This window comes from Thamnophis elegans, chromosome 4 (genome assembly GCF_009769535.1).
Source record: "Thamnophis elegans isolate rThaEle1 chromosome 4, rThaEle1.pri, whole genome shotgun sequence".
NCBI classification, from domain to species: domain Eukaryota; kingdom Metazoa; phylum Chordata; class Lepidosauria; order Squamata; family Colubridae; genus Thamnophis; species Thamnophis elegans.
This window is the reverse complement of record NC_045544.1, coordinates 31,240,580-31,257,197: the sequence shown is the minus strand read 5'-3', so window position 1 is coordinate 31,257,197 and position 16,618 is coordinate 31,240,580. Positions and strand designations below refer to the sequence as shown.

The 16,618-nt window shown below is 36.7% G+C and overlaps 1 protein-coding gene across 3 annotated transcripts; it reads right to left on the bottom strand.

Annotated features, from left to right (window-relative positions):
- Positions 1-2,852: 2,852 nt before the first annotated feature.
- CEP57L1 (centrosomal protein 57 like 1) lies at positions 2,853-15,494 on the bottom strand. Of its 3 annotated transcripts, none has more exons than XM_032216859.1 (12): positions 15,243-15,494; positions 14,905-14,936; positions 13,188-13,311; positions 10,906-11,085; positions 10,492-10,613; positions 9,404-9,520; positions 9,006-9,083; positions 7,805-7,900; positions 6,749-6,817; positions 6,436-6,662; positions 4,089-4,233; positions 2,853-3,583 (listed from the first exon to the last, which is right to left on the bottom strand). In XM_032216859.1, the coding sequence occupies exons 1-12, from the start codon at positions 15,262-15,264 to the stop codon at positions 3,374-3,376; spliced, it is 1,422 nt and encodes a 473-aa protein (XP_032072750.1). In that variant the 5' UTR covers positions 15,265-15,494; the 3' UTR covers positions 2,853-3,373. The 3 variants fall into 3 exon arrangements, with proteins under 3 accessions (XP_032072750.1, XP_032072751.1, XP_032072752.1); XM_032216860.1 differs by having other exon boundaries at positions 6,436-6,623; XM_032216861.1 differs by lacking the exon at positions 15,243-15,494 and adding an exon at positions 15,079-15,235.
- Positions 15,495-16,618: the final 1,124 nt, after the last annotated feature.

The following is a 16,618-nucleotide window of genomic DNA, read 5'->3' as shown; positions in this document are numbered from 1 at the left end:
TCAAAAATACCTATTATATAGTGTTTACACAAACACAGATAAGGTATTTTCGTGTCATATACTAACTGGGTGCACACATCATTATTACTGGTTTTATAATGGCCCACTGAATGAAGCATAATTTAGCAAGATTGTGCAATTTATAATCCATAAAATTACAATTATAAATTACAATTTCACACATTATGGTAAGACCAAACCAAATGCAATCAATTATGATATATGAACTAGATTCTTGATCATTCTCAGTACAGCCAAATTTGGCCTCATTAATATTGGATCCACATCAGCAGACTTTATAGCATTATAAAGTGCTATAACATTATAGCACAAAAGAACTTTGAAAGGAAAGAAATATACATATTCCTGGCCTAGTTACCCAAATCATTATAAACTTTGACAGGCCTACAAATTTATTTTAGCAGTTAAAGGATAGTTTGTTAGGTACTGAGACTGTTATATGTTGCCTGTCTGGAATACATCAGAGATTCCTTGCTTAGTATTAGTACAGAATATTTCATAAAGGCCAAAAAATTGACTTAATATATCTATTGCTTCAAATGTCAATTCCATGACAAATTCTGTCCTCTGTTTGTTCTTACTGTGGTGGCAATTATTTAATTTATATGTAAGCTTTCTTTCAAGAAACTCAGGGTGTAATACATCATTTTCTTTCTCTCCATCTTCTCCCCTCAAAATCAGATTGTGAGATAGCTAAAAGCATAGTGATTGGTGCAAGGCAAAGTAATAAGGTTAATGACTGAAAGGAATTTGAAACAAGTCACGTCCAACACTGTAATTAATGTAGAACAGTGAGTGCATTTTTCTAACACTGCTTCACATCTTTGGCTCATTCTGGTGAGTTGAAACATAAGTCTTTTAAAATGTTTATTTTTTATTATTTTATCCTGACATTTTATATATAATTCAAGGCAGCAAGAACATAACTAATCACCAGTATCAAATCAAATCACATCTTTATTTTGGTCATAGAACAGTATAATCATTTGTATCAAAGATTTTGATAATTACGTAGAATTGTCCATTTCTCCTTTGAGCATGACTCTATAGTCCCAGTTCTTAACTTAATTAGTGTAGCTTTTATATAGAAACTAACTCTCAATGTGATTTGGGTAGCACAATTTCTATCAGAATAAATCATATGGGTTCGTTATATAAGCTGCAGCTGAACCCACACAGATAATTTCCTATTGACTTACGGAAAAGCACATCCCTTTTCCTGACTTGTTGCCCAAAGCCACACAAATCAAATTTGGAAAATGCAATGCAATTTCTTTACAAAAAGTACTCCATCTAATTAATATATAAATTAAAACTATGCGGGATTTAACATTTGTCTTAAGCAGGTCTCTTAAATCAGAGTGATTGCTTCTGCCAAGATATAGAAATGCCTTAACAAAACAATTTCCCCCCAATGTTTTATGAAACTTGTAAGTTTTTTTTTCTGTAAGCAACAAGTCTATTGTATAACTGATGCTTACAGGGTTTTCAAATGCCAGATCACAATTTCAAAAATAATCCATGGCCAGTTGATATCTTTGCCCCTGAAAAAGCCACAGGCATGATTTAGCTAACTTAAGCCGATTTAGGTAATGAGATTAAGAATACCAGCAACCCATATATAAGGTTTCAGAATAGACATAATTAATACTAGAAAGCATGTCTGTTTCCCTAAAAGCAAACAAAATAGAAATGACCTTCAATATAATGGGAGAGAAGGGGAGGTAGAGAGAAAAGGAGGAAATCTGTCAGAATTTCTTCTCCAATTATCTTAATTTTTGAAGCATTTAAATGAGAATTCTAAAAACAGCATTTAACCTCCTTCCAGGAAACCATTTTTTAAAAAAATCTTTAAGAGCTGTAGTTGTTTCTTCAACAGAGAAAGACTTGATTCTGTGTATCCTCTGAGGTCCAGTACTTTTCTTCTTTGAAGGCTTCCATATGCAGTTATTTTAGCATATATTCACAAGCAAATGTACTTTCTGGGACAAATAAAATTAATTTGCTATTACTTTTGCTCTCTGTCTTGGAACACATAGTTTAAGAGAATACGATACCTGGTCTCAATGGAAAGGTCACAGCTTCACAAGCACAGAAGGTAAACAGCTTCTAGCAAAGCAAAGAGCTCAGTTGCGTTATTAGAAACAATATCAGCAAACATCTCCCACAGGTTCTATAGCTAGTGTGATCAAAACTAAAAATGCAATCGAGAGGTATGTCAGAGTGGCTGGGTAGGCTGTGTGGTAACCGTAACAACATCTATACACAAAAGCTGAGGGATGAAAAAATAACTTCCTGGGCTCAGTTTCATAGATGGCATGCTGATTTATTTTAATCCAAAAATGACCAGATAAATAAATCTTCTGCCTAAGAGGGAGAAAATATTTTGCCATGTGCTAGAGACGGTCAAAACCATGTGAAAGGTTAATATGCCTGAATGAGACGGCAGGTGCCCAGAATATTTGTATAGATAGTCCTGTTTGGAAGTTAAGGCAGATATCACAAATGAAGCCCTTTTGAAACACTGATTTAAACAACTGCAAACCCACACCATCTCCATACATTCATTTATTAAGAGCTGCTTTGTTATCAGGTGTTAAAACAATAAGAGTTGAATATAATAACCATGAGATGCATTCAACTGGTTTCCTTCCCCTGACCATTCTGTTAAAGCACTTAAAATTCTTCTCTCTGAAGTGTTCAGAGATGAAGTGGTCAATTCTTGGGGTGCTAAAAAAGGGGAGAATTCCCTGTGAACCCTCCAAATCTCCTTGCACCTGATAAATTTGGGTTTTAGTATTTATATTTGGCAGTATCAGGGTTCTTTACTCTGACAAAGATTTCACATAGAGTGATGGGTATGCCTTAGTATGCCCATGTAACACATCTGCTTTGTTAACTACGGTAGCAGAAGAGCATAATGGGTGCGTAACAATACTAGTTAGACAAGCAAGCATAGAGATTCAACCTAGACCTTTACTGTGGTGTTTTTTTAAGACTCTGAAATTTATTGGTTTACTGAAAAACAGTCTATAAATATTTTATAGAAATAAAACAATGAACCACTAGGTATTTTATAAATCAATCCAGATGCAAAATAATACTTTTTGTTCAAAGTCTCTCATGAAAGTAAGGAAAGGCAAATAATTTGACTACACAGAGTGATGAGTCCTTTAATTAAAAATAGTGTACAAGCTTTGTTAAAATAATCAATTTTTAAAAGCCAGTACAGAAAATGGAATTTATTTACCTCACATCTTATTTTCGGAATTAGTGGGTACACTATTAAGGCAAACCAAACGTATAAAATCAAATCTCAGCAGGTAGTGATGTATGAAATCAGACGTGGAAGCTATGATTCCCATACAATGTCATCTTTCTTCAATACTGATTGAAGCTTCTGAGCACTTTTTAATAGCCGAAGGGAATTTGTGGTTTTATTTGTGGAACAGATACTTGGAGCGATTACAGTCTCTTTGCTTCCTTTTAATTCATTAGGATTTGATGTTGAATATGCTGTCTCTCTCTTCAGCTTCTGAGCTCTTTGCTTTAGTTTATAAACCTAAATAAAAGAAAAAGTGTACAATAATTCTGATATGCAAAGATAGACTCACTTTGCTTCAGCAAGGCAAAGCTAGGAATTTCTTTTTAGCACCAGCTTAGATACATTTATATATGATACAGGAAGGTAAGAAAAAGCATTATTAAATATTTTTTAATTACAATTTTGGAATATGGATATAATGTTTTAAGTGCAAGGATTTAAATGGGTAATGTTTTTTAGAGCTGTATTTGAATAAATAAAGTAATACATAACGGTTGATTTAACATTTCAGTGGCATGATGGTGCATATTATTCAGCAAAGCAACGATATATGTCACCATTTGTGTAGATGTCTATCTTTAGTCCTTTCAGGCACATTCATAATTGTCTCAACTGTATGAAATGTCATACAATTTATTCTCAACTTTTCCCCATTCCCCAAGCATCACAGTGTTAAGCATTGGTTGTCTAACAAGACACATTCTAACTAGTCACATCTCCTGATTTTAGAACTGTCTCTTACATGATCCTGGTGCTTTTTCAGTTTTGAAATCTGTTCTCCTTTAATTTCCATCTGCTTCACGAGACAATCCAATTCACGTTCTAGGTCTTCCCGAATGTCCTGGTTTTGGCTTTCCTTTATCTGCTTTGATAGTTCTTGATGTTCACTGTGGAAGACAAATTCTATCAGTTGTTTAAACACAATTTAGCGTTTTTCTACTCTACATCTACGTTTTGTTTGTTCATCCTTGTAGGTTTCCCTATTACTTGTACAGCAAGAGTCAGAAAATAATGAGGCTGTTAAGCAAATTGCTGCAGTTGTTAAATGAATCACAGTCGTTAAGCCAAATCTAAACCATTGATTTTGCTTGACAGGAATCAGCTGGGAAAGTTGCATATAGCAATTACATGACCCTGGGAAACTGCAGTCATTATAAATACATGCCAGTTGCCAAGCACATTCATTTTGATCATGTGACCATGGGGATGCAGTAATGGTTGTAAGCAAGAAGATCGGTTGTACATCATTTTTTCAGTGCCATTGTGACTTTGAAACAGTCACTAAACAGATGGTTGTAAGTGCAGGACTACCGGAATGAGGATATTACTTGAGCAGAGTAGCTCCAAATTTCAAGTTTTGTATAGATTAATTGGGCATGAGAAATAAATGCAGCCAATAAGTGTTGCCGCATGAAGCCAGATGGTACTGGAGAAGCAGCAGAATGAAAGAGATGGAATATTCGCAGTTGAGACTAGACAGATGTTATTTGGGCATGCAATTGAGCACCCTACTAGGAATGTAAATCACATACATTTCTAGTAGGGTACATCATAAATAACATATCAGTTATTTTACCTTAGTAAGGTATATCATAAATAATAGCAGTTGACAAAAATCAACCAACCACAACAATTAACACAGCCAAAGTGCGAGCATTTGATCTCCAGGGGAATAATATTCCAAAGGGCAGCCATCCTGACAGAGAAGGTTCTGTTTCTTGGGCCTATCAGATGACACTCCTAAGTGGACAGGGCCCAGAGCAAGCTTTTCCTGCTGAATCTAACAAAATGGGTAGATACAACTGGAGAGTCATGGTCCCACAATTAACCCCATCCCAAGAGCTTTTAAAGCTAATTACAAGCCCCTTAAAACTGAAGCTCAAACCAGACAGGTAGTCCTCGAGTTACAACCACAATTCAGCCCAAAATTTATGTTGCTAAGTGAAATATTAAGTGAGTTTGTCCCATTTTATGACCTTTTTTTGCAATGGTTGTTTAAGTGAAGCATTATTAAGTTAGTCACATAGTTGTTCAGTAAATCTGGATTCCCCTCTGACTTTGCTTGTCTGAAGGTCGTAAAAGGTGATCACATCACTTTGGGGCATAACAATGGTCATAACTATGAGTCAAACATCTGAAGTTTGATCATGTGACCAAGGGGATGCTGCAATGGTTGTATGAAAAACTGCCATAACACACTTTTTTTCAGTGTTGCTGTAACTTTGAACAGTCACTAAATGAGCTGTTGTAACTTGAGGACTACTTGTACTAGCAACCAATGTAGTTCAAGGAGTGTCACATGTACCAAAGACTGCCAGTTCCTATAGCTGGGCCATTAACCCAAGAACCCATAACTGCCTATTATGCTACTAAGAACTTCAGGATACTTTGTTGCTTTTAGTAAAGTCCCTCTAAAGTTCAATCTTGCTCCACTAACTTTGTGGATGTGACAAAAATAGCATCTGGTTTTTTAAAAAAAATTTTTAAATAGGATCAACCTATATCACCACTTGCTTTCAAAAAGCAATTTGCCATTTTCCACATCTGCCTATATATGGGATGGGACAGGTGAAGAAAGAAAGATCTGGTGCTTTTTACATTGCCCAGGTATCTAGTAGGTGACACGAGATCAAAAAGTACCATATTTTTCTGAGTATAAGATGCACCTTTCCCCCCCTCCAAAAAAAGAGGGTAAGAATCTGTTCAGTCTTATACATTGAATACAGCATTTTTGGACTCCCAAAACCCCGCCCCCTTCACAAAAATGGACATGCAGAGGATTTGGGAGGTCTGCAAAGTGCTCCTGGGGCTGGGGAGGGCAAAAACGAGGGGGAAACGGGCCATTTTTTTTGCTCGTTTTTGCCCCCCTTCCCAGCCCTCAGGAGCACTCTGCATACCCCGTTTTTCACAAAAAAACAAGGCATGCAGAGGGTTTGGGAGGTCTGCAGAGCGCAAAAACTTTTTAAAATTTACCTCTTCAAAATCTTGGTGTATCTTATACTCCGGTGCATTTTATACTCCGAAAAATATGTTATATGTTGTTAAAATACCCACAGAGATTGTATGGAAAACTATATACAAATACTTACAAACTCATTTGTCCCAACTCATCTTGCATACCCAGAAGAAGATCAGAAAGCATTTCAGTAGCACAGGAAGTTGTGGAACAAGGCACTGGTTTGGAAAGGCCAGTCCATCTTGAAGTCCTCTTTTCAGTGCCTTCTGGACATTGTGAAGTCATACAAGGGCTACGGTATTTCATCATATGCAGGACACTCTGTACATTTGCAACAACAGAGTGACTTGAGCTGGCAGACTTGAGGGAGAAGCAGCAAAGTATAACATTTTGTTAAGCAAATAATAATTTGACTCAATTCTCATTTCCAAAGACACAATGCTTACCTTGCCAGCAACAAAAGGCAACATTCCACCCTGAAAGCTTGGTTGTGTTCTCTTCACAGTAGAATTATTCTGAAAATTAAAACCTGGATTTATTATTCATTGGAAAAAAAAGAAGTGAGGTTCTAAACTTTAATTAAAGAAGGGAGATGAATGAGAACTCTTTATTAATCCTATGCCTTATTACTTTTAAGAAAAAAAATTTCAAGACTCGAAACTTCTTTGACACTCGACAAAATATGAAAGGTTATAGTTTTTTCTTTAGAACATTTAAGTTTCATGATATCAATATTCAAAGTATTTCTTATTACTGAATTACAGAAACACTTTAATCCTTTTTTGTGATCTTTGTTTGCCAGTCCTTTCCTTTCTTATAGTCTTCTTGCATTACTTATCAAACATTTTCTGAATGTTTCCACAAACCTCAGAATAAGGGATGATGGGTATTCCATAAGGAAACAAGAAATCATATGCACAAATGGAAAACTGGGCGCAACTTAGGAAGTCAGGTAGGCTCAGACTTAATCATATAATATGTACTTACTAAAATAAATGGGATTTAAATTAGTCATAATTTTAAATGACTAATCCAACTTGCCTAAATCCAATTGGTTTCAATGGACCATTCTTAAATATATTTAAGAAATAATTTAAAAATTGATCCAACCTTGTTTCTTTTAGTTTAAAAAAATGGTCAAAAAGCATACCAAATAACATTGATCATTTTGAAACTTAGAAAAACCAAAATATGCCTAAAGGGAAATGTGTCTTGGGATAATCCCCAGAAAAAATATTGGAATCCAGTTGGAAGGCTTCATTAACAGCCTAATAGTTTTGAGGAAAAGCAGGATTCAGTTGAATTTATTTGAAAACTACAAATAGGAGTAGGATCTATTAATCACAGAAATGATTGGGCATATTTACATTTCTTTGCTGAGATTAAACATGCATCTTAAGAGGCACTTCTAAGAAACCTGCCTTGGACAAAATACATGGAAGGTTATCGCTTGTCTAACTTCGCAATATTATTAACAATATGGTTGAAAACTAACATTTTACCTTGATGACTTTCTTTTTCCTGCTTTTCTTCTTCACCTCCTTTTCAGGTGAAAGTGAGGACAAAAGAATTCTATTCATCTCAAGACCTGTCTGGAGCTGAGTAAAAATTATTAACGGCCAGCAGTCAGATAAATAAATAGGATGAAAAATATGAATACATGGCTGATTTAAGAGTCTGACAGGAATGCTCCCTCGAAAAATACCTTTTAAAATGTGCTTTGCATGATCAGTCATAGAAATTGTACAACTCACAGTAAATTAAGAATGGTTTACTGCCAAATGCATTAAAAACTACACTTTTGCAATACATTAGACAGGAACTCTTGTCACGCCTAAGCTTATTTAAAAATATCTGCTTAGCATAAAACTATTATTTTCATCACAGTATCAAGGATTGTTTGACAGGTCCTCCCCCTCCTTTCTTTTTGCAATCAATGCCAATCGAGAAATTAAACGGACTGCATTCTTTGTGGCACAAAACTAAATGGTGACCTTTATAGGCCCAAGTAACACAGCATATTTTGAAGCTTCCTGAGAATCCTAACCACATCCTTTGAACTGTTTGACAAAATTTGCAGCAAGCAATCTTAATTAGCAGAGATTCATATCAAGTTGTCTTATTAGAGAAATGGCATGTAATGGCTGCACTATTTAAAAACAGTTATGCATTTTTGAGAATAATATTCAAGCTAACATCTCCAGCTACAACAACCTGTAAGTCATACTTTAAAATGTTCTTAAAACATGCAATGTTACTGACAGTGAAATTAACACATCGGCTCAACTGAAGACCCAGTTTGGTCTAGAGACGAAAGTACCAGGCTAGAAATCAGCAAACTGAATTCTAGACCAACCTTAGGCATAAAAGCCAGCTGGGTGACTTGGGACAGGTCACTCTCTCAGTCCAACTCACCTTACAGGTTTGTTGTTGGGGATAATATAGGAGGATGGAGGAAAACTAGATATGTTTGCCACTAGAGGAGTTATTTTTTTAAATCATAAATCCCAGCAGCTAGACTGGCACAAGGCCTTATTATGAGAACAGTTATTACTCCCCTACTGTAATAAGTCCAGAAAAAGTATTTTGAAAGAGCAGTTTCTAAATATAACAATATTCTTCATCAAAAACTGATTAATAATTTTTAATCCACAGGTTATTTTGTTTTTATTCACTAGGGCAATATTGACTAATTTTCCTTACCTGTGCAGCTTTATCTTGTATTAGCTTGCGCTGATGCTGTTCTTCCAGAAACTTCTGTTCCAAATGTTTGATCTTTTCCTGAAAAAAAGAAAAAAATAATAGATATGGAACTTGTAGGCCGCAAACAGTTCACCATTTATAGCCTCTAGAGGCCCTAAAAGGGCAAATTAAGACTAATGGTGCCCTGGGTTTTATGTTACAAACAAGCTGAAAAAAAATGCTTTTAGTTAATTTTCCCAAGCCAAATTGCCATTGATAGAAAAGAGGCTGGGAGGAATGAAGGAGGCTGAAGAGCACTATCATCTTCTTATGGACACTTTGAAAATGCCCTCATTAGACATAAGAGCACACAAGACATGGTGTAAGTCTGTTTGGGTGATACCGTAATATTTTCTTACTTCTGCAGTTTTCTGAGTGCTAATAAGCGTCCAACACTGCTTTTCTAGAACTTCAAGTTTTTCAAGTTTTGCACAGAGTTCCATTTGATTTTGGTCATCTTCCTTCTGAAGATGTGTCTGTAAAATATGCACAAAACATGCCATTGATAGCAAACCATATTTAAACAAATATTCTAAGATGAATCAATAGCCCTACAAACAACAGCAGATATAGGTGTAATACAACAAAGCACAAGAGGTATGGACAGGAAGCTTAGACATGTAGCACTGTTTGTACAGATAAATGTTGCCCATGGAAGATTGCCCACAGCAAGATTTCTGGGTATAACTGGAAATTGAATGGCAAGTTAACAAAGAATGGACATATTTGTGACGTGTTTCAGGGGCATGGTAGTCAAATGAAATGCCTACTCTAACAATTTACAATATGGGTAGGAACATACATAAATGGAAATCTCTGTTATCTACAATCTAGATCTTCTGCTAATAACTCATACCTACTAATTACTTCTGATAAATAATATCTGGCTGTAACCAAGTATCTCTGGATCACAATCCAAATGCCAACTTCCATAACATTTCTTTCAGCAAACATCCAATCAATCCTCATTTATCTGTAGGCAAGGTATGTATGTGTGCATTTCTTCAGCATCAGAATCATTCTTGATGCATGCAGTTAAGAATTAAGCAATGCATTTCATAGAAAAGAATATTTTATTTTAAAACATCTTTAAAATGTTCAAAAAGCCTATAATGCCGAAAGCACGATAAAGCTAAAAAATCTAATATTAAGAAATCTGGGTAGAAAGCCTAGATGAGCATTTTTCATTTCTAGATATCCATCTGTTCAAGGGAGAAAAAATTAATACTTGTCATCTGTGAGCTTGTCAAGAGCTCAGTTTAATCAGCAGGTGATTTATTAGAAAACGCTCAAGAATCTGCAAGAACTACCAGCAACAGCAGGTCCATGAGTCATGTGCTATTGATCTGAATATGCAAGATTACGAAGAAACCTACGTCAGGAAAACTACCATTAAAGCACCACATGGATAAACAAATGTTAAGAATGATTTGTTAAATTTGTGTACCTGCTGCTCCAGAACCAGTTTTTTTTCCATCTCTGCTTTAAGCACCATTTTTCTCATGTAATCAAGTTGCTTTTCCAGCAAAGAACAGCGTGATTGTGCTGCCCTTAATGGCACACTTACATCTGAAAGGAGGGGAAAAACAGGGGAGAGAAATTTTAATTGTAATAGTATGTTTCATTAGATTAAAAAAAAAAACAAATTTGATGAACAGAGTAGGTATATTTGTTACATACTTCCTACAATTTCTTAAAATAACATGTAAACTTAATAAGATACCTTTAACCATATTATAACCTTGCTTATCTATTAAGATGGCATGCAAAAAATACTACACAATACTATGACTGGTCCTTCAGATTAAGGTAGAACAGATGTAGTCTGGAACACCTGCTACAAATACTTCTGGGAAGTTACCTTTCTTTTCTTCCATCAGCTCCTGGTGAACTATGTGCTTTTCATTTGATTCCTGCTGCAAGGCTCTTCTGTATTGTGCAGCTTCTCTGGACAAGCAGTTCAGGTCATTTTCAGCCTGTATCCTCTCTATCTCAAGACGATGGATCTTTTCTTGAAGAGTTTTCAGGGCTGCCACAAGAGCTGGTAAACAGGTTGAACTAAACTTTAATTAATTTTTCAGTTTTGATAATTAAAAAAGAAGCAGTATGCATTACTACATACCACAATGTAACAGTGTGATATTACACTTCTAGTATCTAAGCAGATGTTAAAAATGCTGGGTTCTTAGTATTTTCTTGCAGATGTTTTGTTACCAGGCTACGTAGCATCACCAGAGTAAGAGACAGTACAGTTTGCTAGCTATTTACTATGCATAATAGCTTGCCCTGCCAGTCTTGGTGGGAGTGTGGTTTCCTCCCTGATGGTTTCTTGATTGGTTATTACTTCCTCCCTGGTTGTTTGTCTGAGGCAAGGCTATAAGGAGACTCAGACAGCATCAAAAATCCAACAGTCCAACTCACAGGATTAACATGGTGGTGGTTAGCAGACCAAATAAATTTAATATGTTCAATATCTTAGACATGATCTGACATACACGCAAAATCAATAATTATGAAAGAAAGGAAATGACTATACATTTTAATGGTCCAGAAGATTTTGGAATCATTTTTTGCATTTGAGATTTCATAAACATATCAAGATCATTAATCAATTAGATTTAGGGATTGCCTACCACTCAAACAACTCTGGACAGCTCACAATTTAAAATAAAGCAACAATATAGAAAATACAATATGAAGTATACAAGATCAGCATCTGTCACAACATACTATATATACAGGAATGCATCTAGAAAAAGGAATCTCGTCTATTCTACCTCAAGGCCTGGCCAGAAGAACAGCCACATTTTCAAGTCCTTCCAGAATAACATCAGGATGGGAGCTATGAAAATCTTTGGGTGGCGCAGTGGTTAGAGTGCAAAAACTGCAGGCTACTTCTGCTGATTACCAGCTGCCAGCAGTTTGGCAGATTGAATCAAACCAGGCTCAAGAAGCCTTCCATCCTTCCGAGGTGGGTAAAATGAGGACCCAGATTGTTGGGGGCAGTATGCTGACTCTGTAAACGGCTTAGAGAGAGCTCGAAAGCACTGTGAAGCAGTATATAAGTCTAAGTGCTACTGCTATCTCATTCCACAAAGCAGGTGCCGTTACAGAGAAGGCATGCTTATTGGGTCACTGTTTAATCAAGGGGACCCAGAGTACATCGACCCTGCAGCTATTAATAGATGGACAGAAATCATGGGCAGGTAGCCAATATGTCGTAGATTTAAGTGCACCAGCAAAGATATTGGGCAAACAGAGACATTGGCAGCTCACAAAGCAGTGAAAGGACATGGGCATACTGAGACATGGGGTAACTAGGGTCAATGAGTAACTGTTTGAACGATCTGTGAAAACAAAAGCTGAGAGCCAAGGACAATTCCTAGATTGCACACCAACTTGAATGGGGAAATGCAGTCCCATCTAAGATTAAGGATGAGAAATACAGGATCTGCAGGCCTTGATATCCGCACTCAGTCCTGGAAGGATTAATTCAGAATCAGTTTCTCCCCATCGAGATCTGCCCAGTCTCATGACACTGGGACAGGACCTTGATGGTATATCTTGGCTGGCTCAGTGTCAAGAGGTTTTTTTTCCCAGTGCTGCTGTAACTTCAAACAGTTGCTAAATGAATGGTTGTAAATCAAGGAGTATCTGTACGCGCAGACTAGGCCTCCTCCGGATTCCATCTGCCGGTCAATGTCGGCTGGCGACTCCCCGGGGGAGGGCCTTCTCTGTAGCTGCTCCGGCCCTATGGAACGATCTCCCCGTGGAGATCCGGACCCTTACTACCCTTCCGGCCTTCCGCAAAGCGACCAAGACCTGGCTGTTCCGGCAGGCCTGGGGCTGTTGATTTATCCAGCCCCATCCTAAGCTATGAATGTTGTGGAATTTTTAAATGTTGTTTTTTATTTTTTGTATGTTCCCCCTTCCTTTTTATCTGTAAGCCGCCCTGAGTCTCTCGAGAGTGGGTGGCATACAAACCCTATAAATAAATAAATAAATAAATAAATAAATAAATAAATAAACAAACAAACAAACAAACAAACAAATGTTCTGAAAGACATTAAACATGGGCCAAGAAGACAAACTGACCATGTTTCACATTAATAGTATGTCACACTATATTGCTTTGTACTTTACCTTGGTTGTTTGGTGGGAAGTTGATAACACTTTTTGGCCTGAGATCAGCAAAAGCAGATTTTAATCTTTCTGGAGGCTGAAGAAAACTTCCAATATAGCTATGTTTTGATTCACTATCCACAGACTGCAGAAAGATACAGTAGCATTTATAATTCCTCATCAGCATTTATTCAGCCATTTCCTTTTAAAAACATAGATCAGGAGTACACAGAATTTCCACTAGTTTGAGAATTACATAGAGCTTTAACTGCATGTCACATTTGAAAAAGGATCCCAATTTCTTAGGGTTATTGACATTTAAGGGATGAAATCGTGTTCTAGAACCCCTACAAAGATTCATGCACCAGGAGTTATGTCTTAAAATTTGCTTAAATGTGTAAAAATGACTAAATAAGAAAAGGTTCTGCGGAACTTGGGGGTCACAAGAGTAGTGAAAATTGTTTGAATGCAAGCCTCATAAAGCACATTTATGATCAATCTTTATATCTAATTTAGATTAACAAAAGACCTATAATTCTATTGGAGAAATTGTAGATCAAGGAGCTTAAGAATAATACAGCTTATACAGACTTAAATTTATTTCAGGTATATAAACTGCTTTAGGGGAAACTTCATGAGCCTTATATCTAATAAAATATAGATATAGACGTTTATGGGAAACTTCATGAGCTTTATATCTAATAAAATATGTAGGATAAAAGAGTTAGTGGTCTCACTAAATACAATTTTCTTATTATAATGGAACACTGTGCTGAATGGTAAAGGAGGATTATTGAGTATTTTTATTAATTACTGACAACTCTCCCCTATCTTCTTCTTTTACAGACAATAGTATAGCACCTATTTCTTTCCCAACTAATTTTCTAATTTTGTAGTACTTTTTGCAAATTCTGCTGGTGCCTAATGAGATATTTGCATAATCAGCAAAGAAAATGATGTGTATGCACTTGTTGTAAGGCCTCATTCAGATCCCACTAAATTGTTTGGATCTATTCACTGATAAAGAGCAGATAATGCTTATGATTGGAATTAATTTGGAGTCTCTGTCTAGCAATCATCAATGGTTTCATTATTAGTCAGAGCTTTCTGCCACCAAAAAGTTACTTTGTCAAATTGGGCTAAAGTACAAATGTCAGGAAATGTATCCTCTTCCCCTAAAACCAATAACATTAGTTGCAAGATCTATATGCATAGATTTCAAATGTAGATGTTGAGGGACTCATAATACCTAATTATTTGATAATTATAGCATAAATATAATCCCCTGGCATTGTATTATGCAACTGAAATTAAACACATTTCAAGTACAGTAATCCAAAATATATTTGACGTAGAATACCTTCTAGTAACATTTTGACTACTCAAAATAATTTCCTGGGTTCAACAGTTCGAATCATAAGGACTTTTTCCATCAGGTTTCACTTAGCAGATCTCAGAATTCTACTTTTGAAAAGTGCCTCAAATCCATATCAAAATCCAAATACTGGGTTCAACATTTTTCTTTTTAGATTTTGTCATTTGAATCAAATGTGGAGGGATACCACATTCAAGGATCATTTTAGATTGTCACCGATTTTCTTTAAAACAATAGAATCTGACTGACAAATTCAACATAGTAGCAGGATCATTTCACTTTATATAAAAGGCTGAGTGAGGCCTTTTCTATTCCTAAGTTATCACTTTAAAACGGGTGGATTTTTAAAGTTGTATTACTCACCTCCATTGTATAGGATCTAGAACAGCATTCAACTAAAACAAAAGAAAACAAAAATAAACCGGTTATTTGTTCCATCTTCCAGCTGGAATAATTTATCTCTAATATTTAAATTCCTGTATTTCTGTGTCGAATTAAGACGCATATTATTTTCATCACACACATTTAATACCCTACCCCTTCCTCCTCCTTCCTTCGGGAAGCCACAAGTGGCGGTCTGTGAGCTTAATAGGACCACCGATTGACCCGGCCATTTCTGCGGGAAACGAAAATCAGGAGAGCTTTTCCCATTCAGAGCTGCCCAGAAGCCCGTACATGAAGCCAATACACAATTACATTACCTTCCCCTCTGACTGAGGCCATACAGTCGGTCCCTCCGAACGATTAGGCCAGTTCTTTCCCCCCCCCCCAAAAAAAAAAAACACCCCGAAGGAGAAGGTTCGAGTAGAAGTTCAGCAGAAGACGATCCTGGCCTCCTCCTCCTCACAGAGGGTGCAAAAGCTACAACGGGGCCAAAGAGGCGGGCGACTTTTCCTAGGCTCCCACCTAGGAACTCGATATCCTGCACCAACCATAGAAAACAGTCTGTTTCCTAGAGCGCCCTCGCCAGGGGGCCGTTTTTTAAATAGACCGCCTCCCCTCCCGCTCAAACGTATCTCCGCCTCCGGCACAGAGACCCGGATGAGGCCCGCCTCCGCCCAGACTCGCTGTTACTTGCACCAATCAGAGAAGGTTTGTGCACTCGAGACGGCTGATAGGGGTTTGCTGCTATTCTCCTGTTCGCTCAGACGCCTGCTGGTTGTTGGCTCGTACGGAAGGCTCGTGGGCAGCTCCGGTTTGATCCCAAGGCGAGGGTCTTGCATAAGAAAAATGTAATCAAAGTGTCTTCGCTTCCCCTTGGAATGTAATTAATTCAGTGTTTGCTAGGCAGAGTTGCACTTTTTCTGCATTTTTTACACACACACACACACACACACACACACACACACACACACAGGAACAGCGCTTATTAAATGTCTAGACTGATGCAGAGCTAAGAAAGGATTAAAAAGAGGGAAGGGGACTTTCCTAGTTTTTGCTATTTATACCCAATGCTAAACCATTGTGATTAAACTCTGGTTTGTTGACTAACTGCTCCCAAATGTATCAAACATAGTTTGATATGTCATATCAAGGACAAGTAGGCTGAAAAACAGCTTCTATCCCAGGGCAGTAACTGTATTGAATTCTACTGTATAGTGTAATATTAATATCGGTTTTCCATTCAATTGTATAGAATGTGAAGGATGTGTGTGTGTGTTTTATTTTTACAATCATGTACACTGAAGATAGCATTTAATTTCGTTGTACACTTTCTGTGGTTCAAGCTGTTTTTTCTTTCTACTTTTATGTTATTTTTGAAGGGTTGTTTTCACATAGTACAGTAAATTACAGTAGTGTATTGTATGCAGCTTTTAAAATCACAGGCCTTCACTCAAACTCATTACCATTCTGAATAGAAATAAAATTATGTGCTAACCACTAGTAATGAACCTGAATAAAGCTGCTTGTTTACACAGTGTACACAGTTGGCTTGATGAAATTTACTCCCAAAAATTTATGTAGGGTTTTGATCCTGATATTTATTTTTCTGAATTCTACAATCAAAGGCTACAATAAAAAAAACTTGCATTAGAGCAAAATGCAAAAGACCTCTTTGAGGATCATGTATTCAGAT

Bases quoted from the DNA above. Each gene is read 5' to 3' on its own strand.
- CEP57L1 (XM_032216859.1), bottom strand. From the start codon at position 15,264: ATGGCCTCAGTCAGAGGGGAAG. The intron at 7,901-9,005 runs GTAAGGAAAATT...ATTTTTACTCAG, and splicing joins TACAAGATAAAGCTGCACAG to CTCCAGACAGGTCTTGAGAT. The intron at 6,818-7,804 runs GTAAAATGTTAG...TTTAATTTTCAG, and splicing joins GGAAAAAGAAAGTCATCAAG to AATAATTCTACTGTGAAGAG.